The sequence below is a fragment of the Thalassophryne amazonica genome, chromosome 10, assembly GCF_902500255.1.
Source record: "Thalassophryne amazonica chromosome 10, fThaAma1.1, whole genome shotgun sequence".
NCBI lineage: Eukaryota > Metazoa > Chordata > Actinopteri > Batrachoidiformes > Batrachoididae > Thalassophryne > Thalassophryne amazonica.
In genome coordinates this window covers 77,684,324-77,704,429 of record NC_047112.1, presented here as the reverse complement: position 1 = coordinate 77,704,429, position 20,106 = coordinate 77,684,324, and the positions used below count along the sequence as shown (strand labels likewise).

The 20,106-nt window shown below is 42.3% G+C and overlaps 1 protein-coding gene across 1 annotated transcript in view; it reads left to right on the top strand.

Annotated features, from left to right (window-relative positions):
- The window catches only part of LOC117519560, a 103,007-nt gene that overhangs the window by 62,985 nt on the left and 19,916 nt on the right, over positions 1–20,106 (top strand). The window contains exons 9-11 of the mRNA XM_034180852.1: positions 10,303–10,402; positions 13,906–13,964; positions 18,044–18,108. Of these exons, the coding sequence (XP_034036743.1) occupies positions 10,303–10,402; positions 13,906–13,964; positions 18,044–18,108 (224 nt within the window). The remainder of the gene's footprint in view (positions 1–10,302; positions 10,403–13,905; positions 13,965–18,043; positions 18,109–20,106) is intronic.

Genomic DNA, 20,106 nt, shown 5'->3' with positions numbered 1-20,106 from the left:
GATGTGTCATCCTGGTAATAAATAATTGTCTCGTCCCAGTGGACAAGACAAAGAGACTGTAAACTTAATAAGTGAGTGATCTGAAACCAGTGACGCAAGAGACACATTGTCAGTGTTTGAAATGGTGATGTCACAAACGAGGACCAAATCCAGGATATTTCCACTAATGTGAGTAGGTCCCTGAATGTGCTGAATCCCTCTCTTCACAGAGAAATAATCCTAAAATAAAGCAGTCTATAATTTATTCTCATTTCCCAGCTGGCCTCAGGCAGTTGTTACTCCTCTGCAAAAGCCATATCCAGAAAGCAATGTTTAGATTGGTGCATGTAACCTCTTTTTAAGTGAACTTTATAAAATGTGAATGTGACGTAAACAGCTCTTAGATGTAAGCAGCTTATGAAGTTGATTAATGTTTCCAGCTGAATTTAAATTACAGATCCTTGGAGGTCTGTGGAAATACAGTGTGTGGACAGGTAAGCAGCCCCTCTCAGGGCTCCTCCTTTGATTGGGATTGATTTTGGTGGGACAAAGGCCAGTACACAATCATTAAAGGTGTTTCAGACATATACATCTGCAGTTTGTCTAACAACCATCAGTACAGCAGGAGAAGCACTTCACACCAGTCTTACAGTCCCTGTTCCAGGAATAATACATTTACAACATGCCAGGTACTGTTCATTATTATCACTTACTGAGGCGTTGCTGGGCCGGTAGCATAGATTTACATTTACGCTACCTGGCTATACTGCGGGCATGTATCCCAATACCCGCCCGCTGTGCATAAACTGATGACGTCATAGCGCTCAGCCCAGAGGAAGAGATAAGAAGTGTGTGTTGGTCCCAATATGGATATTACAGCGGATTTGCTCATGGATAGCCAAAGCAGCCAGCTTGATGGGGACGCCCTGGCAAATTTGGAGAGCAGCGCGCGCCAGCCAACACGACAAAAGTTAAAGTGAGACAAGTTTTTATGTACGCTTTTGCTGGGTGTTGTGCGTTTTGAAATTACATTAAATATTGTTAATGTGATTCCACGTGTTGTGTATCTCAGTAAGTGCTAATAATGCAAATAACATGCAGTTGTCGTCCCTCTGTCCATGCCGTCGCCTGCAATGACAGATATTCGCCCTCATCTAACTCGGGTGAATATCTGTCATTTTGAGTGACTGGGCATACCGCCGTCCAAAAGCATGTTATTGTATTAATGAATGTGTGCTTGCTGACAATGAATGGAACATACATAACATACATCATTTTCCCACCTGGTTAATTAATGTTTGAAATTGAATCAGGTACAAAAATTGTATTATCCAAATTACTGTATTCGCACACTTGAGCGACCTGGGCACACTGCATGAAATTCTGCTTGAAGTGAGGGTGGGCATTTGCACAGCCTCATCCAAATATTAATGTATGTTGTATAAAATGTCTGATTTCCTCACAAATAAAGAATAAATCACCTGTCAGTGTCTGTTTTTTTTTTTTTGTATCCTTTTATCATTTATTAAATGTGTTCCTTGTCAGCTGATGTCTGGCTCAGCAAAAAAACAAAAAAAACAAAGGTGATGTGCACGACCAGTTAAAAATATTAACCACATGGACATAATTTACCTCACTGAAACATTTTGCACAGCGTTTATATTAAAACAGAAAACTCTGACTCTCATGGAAGCTTAAAAAAGTTTCTTTGTGTTTAAATTAAGGCAATGCTGCAGTTAAATAATCCATTTGTTGCTGTCTGTACAAAGCTAGCCATATCGTCACAGAACACTTCTTGTTTCTTGCACAAGTCTTTCACAGTAACAGCACAGGTAAACTCACGACGAGATAAACATTGTGAAAACTCGTTCATTTTTTGCTTTTTTGAGACCATGGATTTTGGCACGTGTTGACATTTTAATCTGCTAGAAGGTGTTGTTGCAGGTCATAGTCAAAAATCTCTCAAAAAAAGAATCACTGATTGTCTGGATATAAATCACCTTCATGTGACAAAGAGAAGGAACGAGTGAAGGATGGGCTTTGGGGAGGGACGCCACTTAAAAAGACAACAAATATTTGTATCGTGCCAATTCATAACATAAGTCACCTTGTAGTCCCAGCCAAAGGTAAGGTGTAGACCAGGGATCTGGTCTACACCTTAGAGGAGGAGGAGTCCTGTGTCCCACAAACAAAATCATCTGGTGTTGCTCAACATATTTGACCCTTAAAATGAATGAATGAATACAACACTATATTTTTTATTTGTTTTGCAACCCCAAATCAGAAAAAGTTTAGATGATATGGAAATTGTGGGTTTAAAAAAATACAAAGAAATCATAATAATCCTTACATTAATATGATTTCGATATCATTGCAGGCAAAATGAACCACAGATAATTTGTGTTTTGTGCGGTCAACTTTATTTCATTTATGAATATAAATGCATTCATTCCAAAAATAGTGGAACAGGAACAAATAATTCTAAATAGAAGGGTTAAATCATCACTTTTACAGCCACTTTTCTTGATGAGGGATGAATACATGAAGATTTTCCAAGTCACTGAATATGCCTTGGAATTCATTTACATTAATCATTAAGAAATACACACACTGATTTGATGTACTCACTCTCAGCAAAAACAGCATCTGTGCCCAAAAACAAAATTCTGTTCTTTGTGAGGATGCTCTGTGTGATTGGTTGCCTGAAAAGGTGCTACAGTTACATCATAGTATCAGTGTTTCTGAAAACAGTTCAGATTTTGAACTTAAAAGATGTTGCAACTCAAGAGCTATGCTCAGGGCAGGACAAAAGAAAAAAAAAAGATTTGCAGATACAGAGTCACATCTACAGGGAGTGTTAAAGAGCCGCACACAGCTCCCAAGTGATGTCCGACTGTGGACACATGTCCTCCTCGGTTCTCAGGAATAACCAGTATTGTTCCACTGCTGTGCTGAAACCCACCTCTGTACGAGGTCTGGCCAAAAAGTAACGGACCTTTTTATTTTTTTCAAAAACTATATGGATTTGAATCATGTGCGCTTGCATCAGCCAAGCTTGAACCTTCGTGCGCATGCGTGAGTTTTTTCACACCTGTCGGTTGCGTCATTCGCCTGTGGGCAGGCTTTGAGTGAGCACTGGTCCAGCCCCCTCGTCGGATTTTCATTGTCAGGGAAATGGCTGAGCGACTGCTGCTTTGCTCCATGAAAGTTTTTCAGAAACTGTGTGAGACAGCCAGGTGGAAACCATTCGCAAAATTCAGATGGCTTTCGGTGAAGATTCTATCGGCGTCACACAGATTAAGGACCATTACAACCGGATTAAAGATGGCCCACACCGGCGGAGGGCGCGCCGCGCTCCAAGCGGCCATCAACAGGCTGAAATGACCAGATCATTTCCAAAGTGAAGGCTGTGTTGATCCGGCACGTCGTGTGACTACCAGAGAAATCGCAGAAAATGTGGACATCAGCACTTTTGCGGCACATTCCACTGTTACAGGAGATTTTGTAATGAAAGACGTGCGGAGGAATTCGCGCGTCGGGACGGAGCCGCTCATGGCTCACAACAAAAAACACCTCCGTGTTGGAAGTCTCACAGGACATGTTGTGGCATGCCCAGCTGTTACACAATTTCTCGGATACTCACTCGACTGAAAAGCCACTGAAAGCCGTCTGAATATTCCGAATGGTTTCCAACACGGAGGTTTTTGTTGTGCGTAGAGCACTGGACGCAGTGTTCCACGCAAGTCTACTCAGCACTCCGCTACTGTATGTAAGTATATGCAACACTGCACTACTGTACACCATGCCTCCGCAATTGTACACAACCGGTTTTTTATCAGTTCATACCTGCATTGATAGATTTTATTCATCCCGCTGGACTTTGCTGGCAGTGAAGCTTCAAAACCATGGAAGAATAAGAGGAGGGCCGGCCAAGCTTCCACTTCCACTAACTCCTCACAGACAGATCCCCAGTGAGAGGACATGTCCACATCCACTAAATCCTCAGGGATGGATTGCGCACTTGGTCATGACTGCAGCTTTCTTACACTTCCTCAAGTTCTCTTACGATTGTGGGATGTTAATTATGGTAAAGTCCATTAACTCCTGCTCATGAATGAATCACCAGCAAGCGAACATGCCCACTTCCACTAACTCCTCACGGATGGATCTCATATGCAATCACCGGCTGCAGCTTTCTTTCACTTCCTCAAGTTCTCTCATGATTATTGCACTTTAAATAAAGTCCATTAATTCCTGCTTATGGACGAATCACCAGTGAGAGGACATGTCCACATCCACAAACTCCTCACAGATGGATCATGTGCGCAACCACTGTCTGCAGCTTTCTTTCACCTCCTGAGGTTCTGTCATGATTGTGACATATTAAAGTCCATTAACTCCTGGAAATAATGTATTCTGATTTTTTCCAAGGTATCAAATTCATCTGCGTGTCCAGGCAGTCTGTAAAAACAGTGTCATGGCGCCAAGCATCTCCCCCTTGCGCACAACTTTTTTTCCCCTGCGCGCAACTTACGCAACCATTCTTGCATACTACATATGCAACACAATGCAACTCTACGCAGGCCCGGTGTGTAAGGGGCTTAAGAAATCACCCCATACGTACTCGACATTAGAGTTGTTGTAAAAGTCATTCAGACACTTGTTTAATGTTCTTGCCATAATTCTGATAAGAACCATCCAGGAAGTCACTCCACTGGGGACTCATCATGATGCACACGCTACATTATAAAGTCACACCTGGTGGAATCAAGGGTTTATTCACGTCACCTCCACCTTAAAATCCTAACACCACACCCATGTCATAAACTGAAGACTGAATAGTAATATTATTCCTCTCTTGTGTTCTGTTTCTGCTCTGTAACTTCAAATCAGTGTTCTCCCCAAGCAGCTTCTGTTGCCCTGGTATCGCAGTAATTGCTTTAAATAAAAACCTTCAGCTAAATGAAATACCGTTGGGGCTCAAATGAGGCTGATACGCCTTGATAAGTGATCTATGAAGTCATTATGAAATCATCCTGAATTAACCTTTCACTGTGGCATCTACTCCACATCGGAGAGCGTATAAACACAGTTGCACAGGTGCATGAACAAACGAGCGCACGCACACACACACACACACACACACTTTAAAATGTGCCTCATGCACTGAGCTGTGGAATTGTGTTCAAAGGTAAATTATTCACGGAGAATCACCAACAATTTCACGCCTTTCTGGAAATAATTAGCGTGGCATTTATTCAAGCTTTATAATTGGTTCATACTGCAGACCCTCACCTCTAATAAAGTTGTCATTGAACCTTGTTGCTGGCTTCTATGATTGCTGTCATCTGAGCCAGCAGGGGAATATTTTAGGACGGTGGGTTCATTTGGAAGATGTCGCCACAGTCGCTTTTGATCTAACGTGATTCATTCTTTTTCCAAACCTGAAGAAACGTGTTTAAGAAGAACTTTTGTTCATCTGCAAAACATTAGTGTACAATGCTTGCTCAGAAATGATTGGAACTGTCCTCTTCTTCAACATCACTTTTCCTCCAAAAGATCATTTTGCATGCACATATCATGTTCGCTGTTCCACACTGCTCTCCATCATCTCAGTTTTTTCCTTGTTAGAATCAGTTGAGTGAATATAACTATTTTAGCTTTCTGGAGTGATCATGGATCTATTCATTGCTTTGTTTATGAGCATGAGTACACTTCGGTCTGTTGTGAACTATGAACAAATCAAATCAAAATCAAATTTATTAATTTATATAGCACCAAATCACGACAAGTCACCTCAAGGCGCTTCACAAACATCATTTAAAAGGCAGAATAAAATGAATTAACCCCTTAACGCCTATTGTCGCATATATGCTACAATATTTGACTCAAATATGCAACATACCAAACTGACCAGTATGCCTGTTGTCGCAAATTTGCAACATACCATTATTATAACATTATAACATAAATTATTACCAAAATACCAAAATTACTATTTATTTTTTGTGCAAAAGTGAAATTAATAATCTCAACATTATTTACCATCTAATTAAAGGCAAAAACACACAAAAAACATTTTTTATATACAGCTATATAAATTCAGGCGTTAAGGGGTTAAGATTTAAAACATAAATAAGTAAAAGGAATAAAATAAATAAAAGAAGACACACAATCGTTTAAAATACTAATGATAAAACAGGGGAAAAAGTGTGTCTTCAATCTAGCCTTAAAAGTCTCCACAGAGTCCGACTGTCGGATCTGCACAGGCAGATCATTTCACAGAGCTGGGGCACAGTGAGAAAAAGCTCTGTAACCCGCTGACTTTTTATTCACCCTAGGGACGCACAATAGGCCTGCACCCTGTGAATGCAGGCCCTAAGCCGGTACGTAGGGCTCAACCAGGCCGACCAGGTAGGGGGGTGCCAGTCTGTGAACAGTTTTATAGGCCAGTAATAACACTTTAAAATCCGACCTCAAAGAGACCGGAAGCCAGTGCAGGGACGCCAACATGTTTCACAGGATGCAATATACAATAGGCACGACTTCTTCATTCACTGCAACAGTACAGGATCTTACCTGATGGAACCCCATCAGAGATCCACCGGTGAGTAGCTGTTAGTGTCAGCCAGCGGACAGCGTTGTGGGTTAGAACCCATGGCCAAGGTGACGAAGCATGACTGAAAGTAGGAGTGCAGCGAAGGCTAGAATCAGCCTGCCATTTCCATCTATTGTTCTCAAAAGTCCAATCTTTGAGCAATAAAGTAGATGAATTGCAGGCGAATGTTGAGTACAAGAATGCTTGTGTAATAGCACTAAAAGTCCTTGTCTTGAGCAGGGATTTTGAAACAGATGGCTTTGGTCAGCCTATCCGTCTCCCTAGACCAGCAAAACACAGGGAAGATGCTTGTGTTTATACACCAACTCATGCTGGTATTGAAGTGGCATAGTAAGGGAATCTATGTATCACCCACACATCGAACTTTTATCCATTTCACCATGCCCATTTTATTTATTATGAGAAATTCCATGTTTTTGTCATACTAGCCTATAAAGATTGAGTCAACACAACAGATGCAGCATCCACCATTGTCAAATTTGTGCACATTCACCGACTCGCCGCATTTTATACTTGCTGATTTTAAAACTTGTAGTCTTAACCCCTTAACGCCCATCGTCGCATATATGCTACAATCTCTGACTCAAATATGCAACTTACCATCATTATTATTATAACATTATAACATAAAGTCATTACCAGAATACCCAATATTACTATCTAGTTTTTGTGCAAAAGTGAAATTAATAATCTCAACATTATTTACCATCTACTTAAAGGCAAAAACACACACAAAACATTTTTTTATATACAGCTATATTTGGGCGTTAAGGGGTTAAAAAACCCTTGGTTATTTTTATCAGTATGTTAGCAGTCCAACAAGACATGGCATTGTGCTATGGTATAATAAAGGCGACCTATAATTCTTGAGCAATGGTGGCACTATGCTTCTCTCACCACAGCTGCATCCTAGCAATGACCTGTCAATCGGCTCTCAAGAAATAGTAAATTGCAAAGAGGTTGCTGTGTGGACACTCACTCACTCATCTTCAACCGCCTGTCCGGTATTGGGTCGCGGGGCAACAGCTCCAGCAGGGAACTCCAAACTTCCCTTCCTGGACCACATTAACAACCTCTGACTGGGGCATCCCGAGGTGCTCCCAGGCCAGTATGGAGATATAATCTGTCCACCTAGTCCTGGGTCTTCCCCGGGGTCTCCTCCCATCTGGACGTGCCTGGAACACCTCTCTAGGGAGGCACCCAGGAGGCATCTTTACCAGATGCCCGAACCACCTCAGCTGACTCCTTTCAACGCGAAAGAGACACCAGCCATGCTCCTGAGGAAACCCATTTCGGCCGCTTGTACGTGCGATCTAGTTCTTTCGGTCATGACCCAACCCTCATAACCATAAGTGAGAGTAGATACGAAGATTGACCAGAATATCGAGAGCTTTACCTTTTAGCTCAGCTCCCTTTTTGCCACAACAGAACGACAAAGCGAATGCAACACAGTCCCTGCTGTGCTGATTCTCTGGCCAATCTCACGCTCCATTGTCCCCTCACTTGTGAACAAGACCCCGAGGCAATTGAACTCCTTCACTTGGGCGAAGACCTCATTCCCTACCCAGAGAAGACAGTCCATCGGTTTCCTGCTGAGAACCATGGCCTCAGATTTAGAGGTGCTGATGCTCATCCCACCCACTTCACACTCGGCTGCAAACTGATCCAGTGAGTGCTGGAGGTCACAGGCCGATGAAGCCAACAGGACCACATCATCTGCAAAAAGTGGTGATGAGACCCTGAGCTCACCAAACTGAAGATCATCCTCCCCCGTGTACGGTTTGATATCCTGTTCATGAATATCACAAATGGTGCTGGTGTCAGGTGCAGCCCTCGCGGAAACAAACCCCTACCGGAAACGAGTCTGACTTACTGGCTAGATCTCGAACACAGCTCTCCCTTTGTGAGTACTCCTCTTTTCAGCCAAGTGTCCAGAACATGCAACCTCAGATCAGATGATACAATCACAAAATCGATCATCAGCCTTCGGCCTAGGTTGCACTCGTACCATGTACACTTATGAGCATCCTTATTTTCGAACATAGTGTTTGTTATGGACAGCCCATGACTAGCACAGATGTCCAATAACAAACAACCACTCGGATTTAGATCAGGGAGGCTGTTCCTCCCAATCACACGTCTCCAGGTGTCTCTGCCATTGCCCACATATGCGTTGAAGTCCCCCAGCGGAACAATGGAGTCCCTTACTGGACCCCCATACAGGACTCTGTTCAGGGACTCCAAGAAGACCGAAGACTGCTGCTTGGTGCATAGGCACAAACAGTTAGAGCTCTCAAAAAATGTACCCAAAAGTACTCTGAAATATGAATACCAGGAAAAGGGTTTACTGGGAAATAATGGTGATTTTCTCATTTCAGGAACCCTAAACTTTGTTCTGCAAGACATTAAAGTCCAGAAAAAATGCAGCATTTGACCTTAATTCAGAGAACAGAAATCGTTGAGTTCTGTGCAACACATCCTAAGGGCTGACTTGCATCTCTTTCTATACAAAATTCAGTCTCAGAGCGAATTAACTCCCCAGCAAATGGCAAGAAGACTTGAATTTACTAGGTGGTTTTCCTCAGCTCGGTCACTCGGGAGGAGCTCGGAGTCGAGCCGCTGCTCCTCCACGTCGAAAGGAGTCAGTTGAGGTGGCTCGGGCATCTTTTGCGGATGCCCCCTGGACGCCTCGCTGGAGAGGTGTTCCGGGCACGTTAATTGGGATGAATATTATTTAACTGGTGGCCGTTCCGCCCGCATGGATGAGTGAGGTGTGATGGTGAAAACCCTGCACTCTTTCATCCTCTCTTTCCTTGTCATAAACTTGCATTAGTGCTGTGCTGTGTGTTTTGTGAATGCTTTCTCTAAATTTTAAATTTTCACTAACGACATGGAGGAGCACGTCGAAAGGAGCCAGTTGAGGTGGCTCGGGCATCTTTTCCGGATGCCCCCTGGACGCCTCGCTGGAGAGGTGTTCCGGGCACGTCCCACTGGGAGGAGGCCCCGGGGAAGACCCAGGACACGCTGGAGGGACTACATCTCTCGGCTGGCTTGGGAACGCCTTGGGGTTCCCCCGGAGGAGCTGGAGGAGGTGTGTGTGGATTGGGAGCTCTGGGCGGCTTTGCTTGAGCTGCTGCCCCCGCGACCCGACTCCGGATAAAGCGGAAGAAAATGGATGGATGGATGGATGGATGGATGGTTTTCCTGAAAATGGGAGACAGATGATTTGTTTCTTAGGAAACTTTAGATGAGGAGGTTACATCGATCATGTGATGTAAAAGATAAAGGGTTAAAACATCAAAAAGGAAATACTGAACTTAAAAACTATGCATTGGAGAGAAAAATTACATGCTTCAGCCACATGGTCATACATGACTGGTTTTTCTGTGCTGTCAAAATACTTTTGGGTACGTTTTTTGACACACCCTATATACGATAAATTATGGGAGAAGCACACAACATATGAAGAAGTGAAACAGTTGTCTTCAAGCAACAGTTAACATTTACATATGCAGCACATTATCTAACATTATTTTCATCATCACTTTAAAAAGGAAACTTTTGGAAAAGTTTGTTTTAACTTAATGTACTTTTTAAACTTAATATTTTATTTTTTCAGGCACAAATGTTGGTTTTTACCAAAGTTACCTTTATCTTTACTTCCTGTGTTGTTTCACAATCCCTGGTGTGTGTTTGGCTTTCAGGTGGCTGTGACCTTTGCACTTGGGTCAGAGGTTGGTCTCCAGAGCACCAGTGACTTCAGTCAGATGGGGAAACCTTTCCTTATGGGCACAGTGGCACTGGGTTAGACACCATTTTTAATAACGCGGATGGCATGCTTTTATTTTTCTGGCCTTTTGAAGTTCCTCTTGTATATTTATGTTCCCTTCTGCATACTGAATTGTAGACTAATACCAAATATGAGTGGACATCAGAGATCCTCCCCGTGGTTGCATGTTTGTTTACCATTTTGTCCTCTACATGTTTCTTAGCTTGCCCGTGGACGTCCAGTAGCTGTTAGTTTTATCTGTGTGTTATCTATTTGTCTTCTATTCCCAGTTGGAAGCGCTGCACACCTGCATTCGGTGGTTGGCCACTCATTCTATCAGAGCCCCAAATCCTCTAGAGACCAATGGATTAGGTGGTTTTTGCCACAGCACAAATTGTTTCAGTCTGATTGCTCAGTCCATCACAGTGTGACTTTGCCTCCAGTGAGATAGAAAAGGTGGTGAAGCAGCTGAAAGCAGGAAAAATTGCAGGGCTCTGTGATATTTGGTTGAATTACATCAAGCAGATGGAGAAGCTGTTTTCATAGTGTTGCAAGCAGTTGTTGCTTCCATTGAAGACACAGGTGTCATCCCAACATGCATAAAGAAACGCCTACTTATTCCACTCCTGAAAAGAAAAGGTGTTCACCTGGTTTGTCACAACCACAGGGACATTACACGTCTTTCTGTGCTCAGCCAGGAACTTGCAAGGGTCATTCTCAAGAGCATTTAGGTGTAGCACCTTGGTGCTCAGTAATGGGAGCAGTCTGGTTTCATGCTCAAGATGTTCACTAACGAGCATGTCCTTACTCTGAAGTACTTATTGAACACAAGCTTGAATATTGACAGTTTCTTTTGTGGTCTCTGTTAATTTTTACAACTAAATTGATTCAGTAGATCAATTTCATTTTTGGGGCATTCTGAGAATTTGCAGGGTTAGGGTTAGCAGGCGATTTCATTGAGGATCAAGTGTGTATGTTCAGGGGAGAAGCTCATCAGGAACCTAACTGCTGAGGTGATTGGTTGCAAGGAAAACCTGCAGTGTCTTGGGCCTTGTTGCTCACCCCTGATCTAGCAAATGTCTTTTTGGCCTTATGCCGTCAATGCTTGCTTGAACTGGGTGTTTGGATTCCAGTGGCTTGAATGCCTTTGTCAGCAAGGAAAGGTTTAATGCCTTGACTTTATGGATACCGTGATCATTTTGGAATCATTGGATTTCTTAATGTCACATTTGACAAGTTGAGCGAAGATATTATCTGGATTTGCGATTGTCCTGGATTAAGACTAAGATCCAGGCTTCCAGTGATATGCTGGACTCAGCCATCAGCATTGTGTCTGTATGTGGTAAAACTGTTGAACTTTTTGAGACAGTCACTTGTCTTGGTGGGGATGTTACACTCTGTGGGTGCTCAGTGTGGGGGGTCCAGAGAGATCTAGGAAGAGCATATAGGCTCATCATGTCACTGGACAGGATTGTGAAGCAGTGGTCTAGGGGAACAAAGGTCCAAGAATTTAGGGTTCTTGTGCTTTCAGTCTTACTATATGGCTGTGAGACGTGGTTAACCTGTGGCCTAATGTGAGGACTGGACATCTTCGAATGGTTTGGGTTAAACAAATTAGATCCGAACACCCCTGCTCCCCCCAATCTTTGAGTCTGAAGTTAAGATAAGATAATAAGCTAACCTTGGTTTGGGTGTTTATTAAATCATATTTTTGAGGACTGAGCCATGGTCCTTATGATGGTTTGCTTTGACCTGGACTATGCAAGTCCTAAACTGTTACCAGTGCAAGGAACTCTGTTTGTAGTATCTTGTAGTTTTCAGCATTTGATTATATTTTTGAGCCACATGTAAACGCAGTAAGAGAAAATATACCATTCTTTATCTTATATTGCCAAAAACTGGGATTGGCTCACTCATTGGAAATTACACATTTGTTCAAAGATCTGATATATAAATGTACCACTGATAATGATATAAATGTACTTAGCAGGTCTGTTGATAAGTTAGCCATATAATATTTAATTTTATATTATGCCTAAATAGATCGTTGTCACGTGATTGGTGATCTCTGTGTCACATGATATCGATCGTTCGTCCCATTTCCCATTTTAATGACCACCTTAACGTAAAAACATGGTGACGGCACTTAGTTTAAAAACAAACATGATGCTGTTTTAGTTTGTTTTAGTGACAGACAACGATTTGAATGAGCTTGTTGACTGTGCTCATTCTTCCAACACACACAAAAAAAGCATATGCAGTACGCTGTAAGCCATCTGAAGGCATTTGCAGTATTCGCTGGGACGTCTATAGCTGAAGTACAAGGCCGGTTGGAATGAAGAGCTCGACAAATTTGTTTCGCAATTTTTCATTGGACTTAGAAAAGCTGATGGCAGTTTGTACGCATACAATTTTGTATTGGATTGATTGCTGTTTAATGTTCGTGTTGGACTATTTGGAACCTCTTGACCTCAAAGGACTAGTGATGCACGCCAAAATGTAAGTCCCTCTTTTCTTGTTGATAAATTAATAAAATATTAAATGACAAGGATCTATTTTAGGTGTTATATAAAACAAGTAATGAGTGTTTTTTCATTTGTGCAATAGTAAGAATATTTCATATGCCTCGTTGAATGAAACATTTCATCTTTCACCTCGTGAAGTATTCTTACCATTGCACTCATAAACATTCATTATTTGTATAATATTCCACTCTTATCTATTTTTTATGGTCTTCTTTCCAAAATCTGCTGGCTGCTTATAAGATCACGACTCCAGTTCAGACATGAAGCCTCTAGTTTAAATAATTACTGGTATTTTGCATTGTTGGCCAGACCAGCAAAGTAACTCATATTCTGAAATTGCTTTTTAGGAAAGTTTGTCACCAGAACAAAGGCGGTATGTGTGTACTGCTATCTTTGTGAGGATCATCGCAGGTAGAGGACCTGTTTAGTGAGGATCATTTTGAAAAGTTAAGACATTTAGGCCGATCCTCACAAGATGTTTAATGAAGAGGCTTCCAGAAAGTGTAAAAATGCTCCTCTCAAAGTGATTTTTCAAAATCTGAGGTGACAACTTGACTTAGGGAGACATCTAGAGTTTAAGTGCAGTATCAGTGTTTATTTCCCAGTTTTGCAAAAAGGGTGGTCGTCGCTCCCAATGGGCATTTTACCAGACCTCACTTTGGTGCCTGTACAGGAAAGAGTGTGTGTGTGTGTGTGTGTGTGTGTGTGTGTGTGTGTGTGTGTGTGTGTGTGTGTGTGTGTGTGTGTGTGTGTGTGTGTGTGTGTGTGTGTGTGTGTGTGTGTGTGTGTGAGAGATGCTAATCTGAGGAGAAATGCTAATGTGTTGTGTTCAACCTGTGTTGTTAGATAAAAACATTTATTGAGGAGATATTGCAGTGCCTGAAGTGACTATGTGTCCCATGACACAAATTCAAGGTTGTTCTTTTTTCCTACTGAAAGAGAAAGGGAAAAACAAAACAAAAAATGATCAGACACATCAGGAATGAATTGCTACTCTGTTTTTGTCTTGATAGGAGGGATTGTCAATGTGATGCCTTTCCTCTACTCACAGATCTCGCACAATAAAACTCAGGTAAATTCAATCTTCTTCTTCTTCCTCAACTCATTGACTAGACTTAGACTCATTTTTATTGACATGCAGTGAAAAACATCACAGATGCTGTCACAGAAAGAGGTATTGATGCACTGCATGAAAAAATAAAAACAGAATAAAAGCACAGAGTAAAAGTCCAAGGTGTGTGATGGTGATAGATAGGATTTTAAAAAAAAACTATCAATAACTGTCTCTGTAGCTATATATACACAACATACAATAAAGGACACGGGATACTGCACATATGAAGATGCTACAAGGATAAAGTTGCTACCAAATGCTACAGTGTATTCTATATCCTACATTCAATATTGCGGAGTTCTCTCGATCAGTTTGTTTTTAACTGTTGTTTGGTGGTTGGGTTAAAAGCTGTCCCTGAATCTGCATGTTTTGCACCTCAGGCTACAGTACCATCTACCTGAGGACAGGTGGGAAACATATTGTTAAAGGGATATGAGTGTCCCTAATTATCCTTCTTGCCCTGGACAAGCAGCGCTGTTCTGACAGTTCACCAATAGTTAGCAGCCTTGCCCTAATAATCTCTGCTGCCCTCACAACCCTCTCCTGTGCCTTTCTGTCTGCACCTCAGTAATGTTTTATTTTCTGTTGACTTTGTTCTTTTAAAAGATAAATAAGAAAGCAGATTCTTATACCCCATCGCACATAGCAAGAATGAGGGCGAATGGCATCACAATGACAATTCGGCCCACATCTGAAAAATGTCTAGTTGCAGTTCGAAAATGTTCTGACAGCCAACTGCGAGAGTCCACACAGTTGGTCCCAATCAGCTGGTGGCCCCAAGCGTGATGCACATGTTCAAAACCCTCCGGGCGCCGTCGAGATGGGGCGCCTATCCGACTGCGGTCCTTGTAAAATCTGAGCACCATCTGACCGCAATTTACATATTGTGATGGCAGCAAAACAGGATCCGAAACTACTTGAGCACGTACGAGGGAACCTCAAGATGGATTATACACACTACGTATGACCTGCGTATGTATGACCTGCACGTAGCGTGTATAATAATGTCCACCTCAAATGCGCCCCCCCCCCCCCCCCCCCCCCCCAGAGCGCAAAGGAACTGTTGATATGTATGTGGCACGCTTCATCATTTACAGTGAATGTGAACAGCAGCTGTCAAACCAAAAGCATCGTGTGCTACTGTGCGCACTCCGCCGCAAATCTGAACAGACTGTTATATCCACAGTAGACCTTATAGTTCAGATATTTGTTCATTCCTTCCCATGGGTGACGTAAATAATCTTCACTATTGTCCCCATTATATCTCCATATACCACGGGCTACTGTTCCTCTCCGTGGTCTCATGCGCAGCAATGCGTCATTGCATGCATCATACGGAACTGAACGGAGCTGAATGGATCTCACCGCTGTAATATATGATCACCTTCTAACTCTGTATGAGATATAACATGGAACTGTTGTGCCAGGGCGTGACAGCATTAATAAACATTAACCTCACCTCCAGCAATGGCCCAGGAGTGTTTCACAGCGCAGGGTGGACATGGAGCCGGGACCACAGTCTGTGGTTAAAATGTTCTCACTGGGCTGCTGTGTGCTGTAATCAACCACACAAAAATAAATCCCATGTGATAATCCAGCCATCACGGTGTCCAGAGTTGCGTTGTGCTGCTGAAGTGAGCCAAAACACAAAAAAAGAAATTAAAGTTCCCTGGAAAGGCTGCGTCTGATGCATGGGACAGCATGGTCCACTGCCAGCAGTGTCCAGTAGCTGGCAATGGAGTGCACGTGCACCCCCCGCGCATTCATAGCTGCTTATTCAGCTGAAGTGAACACACACACACGCACACACACCCAGAGGTCACATCATCATTCCAGCACATCTGCTTTACTCATGCATGTGAGGTCACTAGTGCTGGGAAGTGGAGGACGAGGGGAGATGTGATTGCATGAGTGAGTGAGTGAGTGACCGCACCATGCCAGCTTTGACACATATGGCGTGAGTCCGGTTCATACGTTGGCTACTCTGATGTTCAGTACTGGCAGGGACTGTGCAAAGGGAGGAACACAGTGCTCCCTCCCACTCCGGTCCCGTGTTTGCCATCCAGATGTTTAGACATCAGGCAGTCTTCAGCGCCTTTTATGGCCGTCTGACAGCAGTCATCTACCTGTTGTCTACATGCGCTTTGGATGCCATCGTGCAGGTGTGCACAAGGTAATCTGGATGCGTTCTGACACTGTTGACCACGCCTCTGTTCCTCCTGACTGTGTCCGATTATGCCAATATTTGCCGTGTCAGGCTGGTTCCTGCACATTCTAGCTATGTGTGACGGGGGCTTTACAATTCACAAAACATGCAGGCCACTATGTTCTTGCTCGTGTGCAGATTATTAACAATTAGGTAGCACACTCCAGATAACCACCTGCTATGAACCTAAACAAGCGCCCAGCACAGGGAGAGACTGCGCCAGCACAACTCTGCAAACAATGTGATGAGTCAACTTCCCATATGGCACAGGAAAAAATATGTAGAAAGAAATCAGTACAAAATGTTCTAAAAAAAATACCTGATTTTAACAGCAAAGGACATGAGGACTGGTCAAAAAATCTATATGATGGGTTAAAATTTCTGCAGCGTATAATATTCATACCATATAAGTGTGCAGAGTCTTAGATAAACATTCATCTTGTAACTGATCAAAGAGCTTTGCTACAACCACATTATTCCACCCCCAATCCCCCATTTTTGTTACCCCCACCCACAATGACAATTAAGACTATTCTATTCTGTTTTATCCTTTTGTTCAGTGTGCAGTAATGTGCAAAAGCTGAAAGCATCCCAGTGTTCTTGTGTAAATGTTTTTGGTTATTTTTTCATCAGTAGCCTATCAATAAATTTACAAATTTGAAACTTCAACATGTTAAATTAAAAATCCATAACTCAATCTATTTGTCTAGCTATGCAATTAATTTGTTTGTGTGTGTGTGTGTGTGTGTGTGTGTGTGTTATGTTAAATTTCTGTTTTGTTATAGAGATTTGTTTTTCCTGTCAGATTAATGAGCATCTCAACGGCCAAGGATATTTGTGCTTTTAATGGCTCTATGTATGTATTGATATTAATAATAGTTCTTGTTATTGCTGTAATGATTGCAGTCATGCATATATGCATATATTACTCAGTCTTGTTTCCAAACCTTGCGATCATTGTATAGGAAAAAATCAATCAATTAAAGTCATACACTTTTGAGATCGACAGCTCATTTAGAAAGTTATATAATTAGGGAATAACCCTGTTGTGTCTGATGATGTGTCGGATGTTCATGCTGGGATATACGGTTGAAAATACGCTGCTTTACCACCTCTGCTACGTGTCACTACTAAAAGGAGTTTTATAAAAAGGATATTATATAAAAATCAAATCAAATCAAATCATGAGTTTAAACTGCATCCACGACTGTCGGTGGTCCTCCAGTCTGCAAATAACTCCTTTAATCAGGGTTATGGTGGGATGGGAGCTTCAGCCACTGGAAAAATCTTTCCAAACCTTGACACCACAAAAGAACATATGGGCTGTGATGACATTGAGGGCAGACAATCATTCATCCAAAACTGCACCTTGTGCTGTTGTAGTTATGCCAAGTGATGGCACGGTCCTGATGGATTACTCTGCTTTACTCTCTCTTTGGACCAGCTACTTTGAGAAGTTGTATGTGGCAGATCCTCCTGCCAGGATGTTGGACATCTCTGCTACCAGGGACCTGGTAGCTGATCTGTCAATAAGCTGTGAACCACAGCATGTAGGTTCCTCCATGTTGAGGACTCCAGTAACTTAAAAAGGCCTGTGCATTAGCTGACAGAAGTAGACATCAATGGTATTCTTGGGACATGGGGATCGACCGCATTTCTGGCTTTACTCATTTAGAGTATGTCATGAATTTTTAAAAAAATGATTAAATGATCTCCAGTGCATATTGTATATTAGGGCTATGAATTGTTGGAAATACTTAACAGGTTGTTGTACTTTAAAACTGCACCTGAAAATATTACTATACATTTTATATTTTATGTTCATGTCCAGATCCTGTGGTTTCGGAGAGCAGTACTGGGAGGTCTGACAACCTGCACTCTCCTCAACATCATCTGGTAAAAACATTATTATTTCTCAGCAGTGACCTTCATGTCTCCAGGAGTCCATCCTATGTGGCTGAGAGATGTCATGAGGCTACTGGACAGAAGTGTTTGATGATGCCTATTTCTTTGCAGGAGAACGAAGGTCCAAGTCATTAGGGTTCTGGTGCTTTGTGCCCAGTTGTGCAGATGTGTGACGTGTACTCTCGCCAGTGGCCTAATTTGATGATTAGGTGTCTTTAAGGCTGTGTTCCTCTGGAGAATCTTTGGGTTCCACTGGAATTTCTTAGTGTTGAATGAGGGTCTACATAGGGAGACTCAGACACATACCAGTACAACTTGCGTTGTCAGGGAACATCGGCTATGACACTCCAACCATGTGATGCTTCTCTGGGTGTGATCCAGGGCGCATGTGCTTCAGTTCTGAGGACCCCAGCAACTGGAAGAGGTGTGGTGGATGCCCACATATCACCATATCACTAAATAAAAACAGTAGAACACAGATCAGGTTTAATATTGACCTTAAATGTTTCGACTGAAGTAGACCCCCTGTCATCCATGGGCAGGTCTATAACATGCTGACACATCCTGTATCCTGAGATCACAAAGCACATGTTTCACATATGGGTTGATAAGATCCATAATATATGAAGGTGCGTGTCAGCAACAAAACTTTAAACAACATTAGCTGTTACATTCATAGGAAGCCAATGAAGTCATACAAGTATGATGCTTTATGCAGCGAAGAAGTCAATGATGTTTCAGAAATCGCACTTACATTTTTAACTCTTTCACTGTGATGACTCATACAGTCAGCAAATAACAGTGTTAAATGGTCAGATGCATGTAGTTCCATTTTTGAATCAGGAAAAAATCCTAAAAGACTGGAAGAAATTGACTAAAAAATGACTACCGTATTTTCCGGAGTATAAGCCGCGGGTTTTTTATGAGTTTGAGAGGCCCTACTACAACTTGGCAGTCATACTCACTTCAAGCAAATATATATGAATAAATATCAAATCAAATCAATTTTATTTATATAGCGCCAAATCACAACAAACAGTTGCCCCAAGGCACTTTATATTGTAAGGCAAAAGCCATACAATAATTACAGAAAAACCCCAACAGTCAAAACGACCCCCTATGAGCAAGCACTTGGCGACAGTGGGAAGGAAAAACTCCCTTTTAACTGGAAGAAACCTCCAGCAGAACCAGGCTCAGGGAGGGGCAGTCTTCTGCTGGGACTGGTTGGGGCTGAGGGAGAGAATCAGGAAAAAGACATGCAGTGGAAGACAGCAGAGATCAATCACTAATGATTAAATGCAGAGTGGTGCATACAGAGCAAAAAGAGAAAGAAACACTCAGTGCATCATGGGAACCCCCCAGCAGTCTAAGTCTATAGCAGCATAACTAAGGGATGGTTCAGGGTCACCTGATCCAGCCCTAACTATAAGCTTTAGCAAAAAGGAAAGTTTTAAGCTTAATCTTAAAAGTAGAGAGGGTGTCTGTCTCCCTAATCTGAATTGGGAGCTGGTTCCACAGGAGAGGAGCCTGAAAGCTGAAGGCTCTGCCTCCCATTCTACTCTTACAAACCCTAGGAACTACAAGTAAGCCTGCAGTCTGAGAGCGAAGCGCTCTATTGGGGTGATATGGTACTATGAGGTCCCTAAGATAAGATGGGACCTGATTATTCAAAACCTTATAAGCAAGAAGAAGAATTTTAAATTCTATTCTAGAATTAACAGGGAGCCAATGAAGAGAGTCAAAAATGACTCCAGGATTTCTCACAGTATTACTGGAGGTCAGGGTAATGCCATCCAGAGTAAGGATCTGGTTAGACACCATGTTTCTAAGATTTGTGGGGCCAAGTACAATAACTTCAGTTTTATCTGAATTTAAAAGCAGGAAATTAGAGGTCATCCATGTCTTTATGTCTGAAAGACATTCCTGCAGTTTAACTAATTGGTGTGTGTCCTCTGGCTTCATGGATAGATAAAGCTGCATATCATCTGC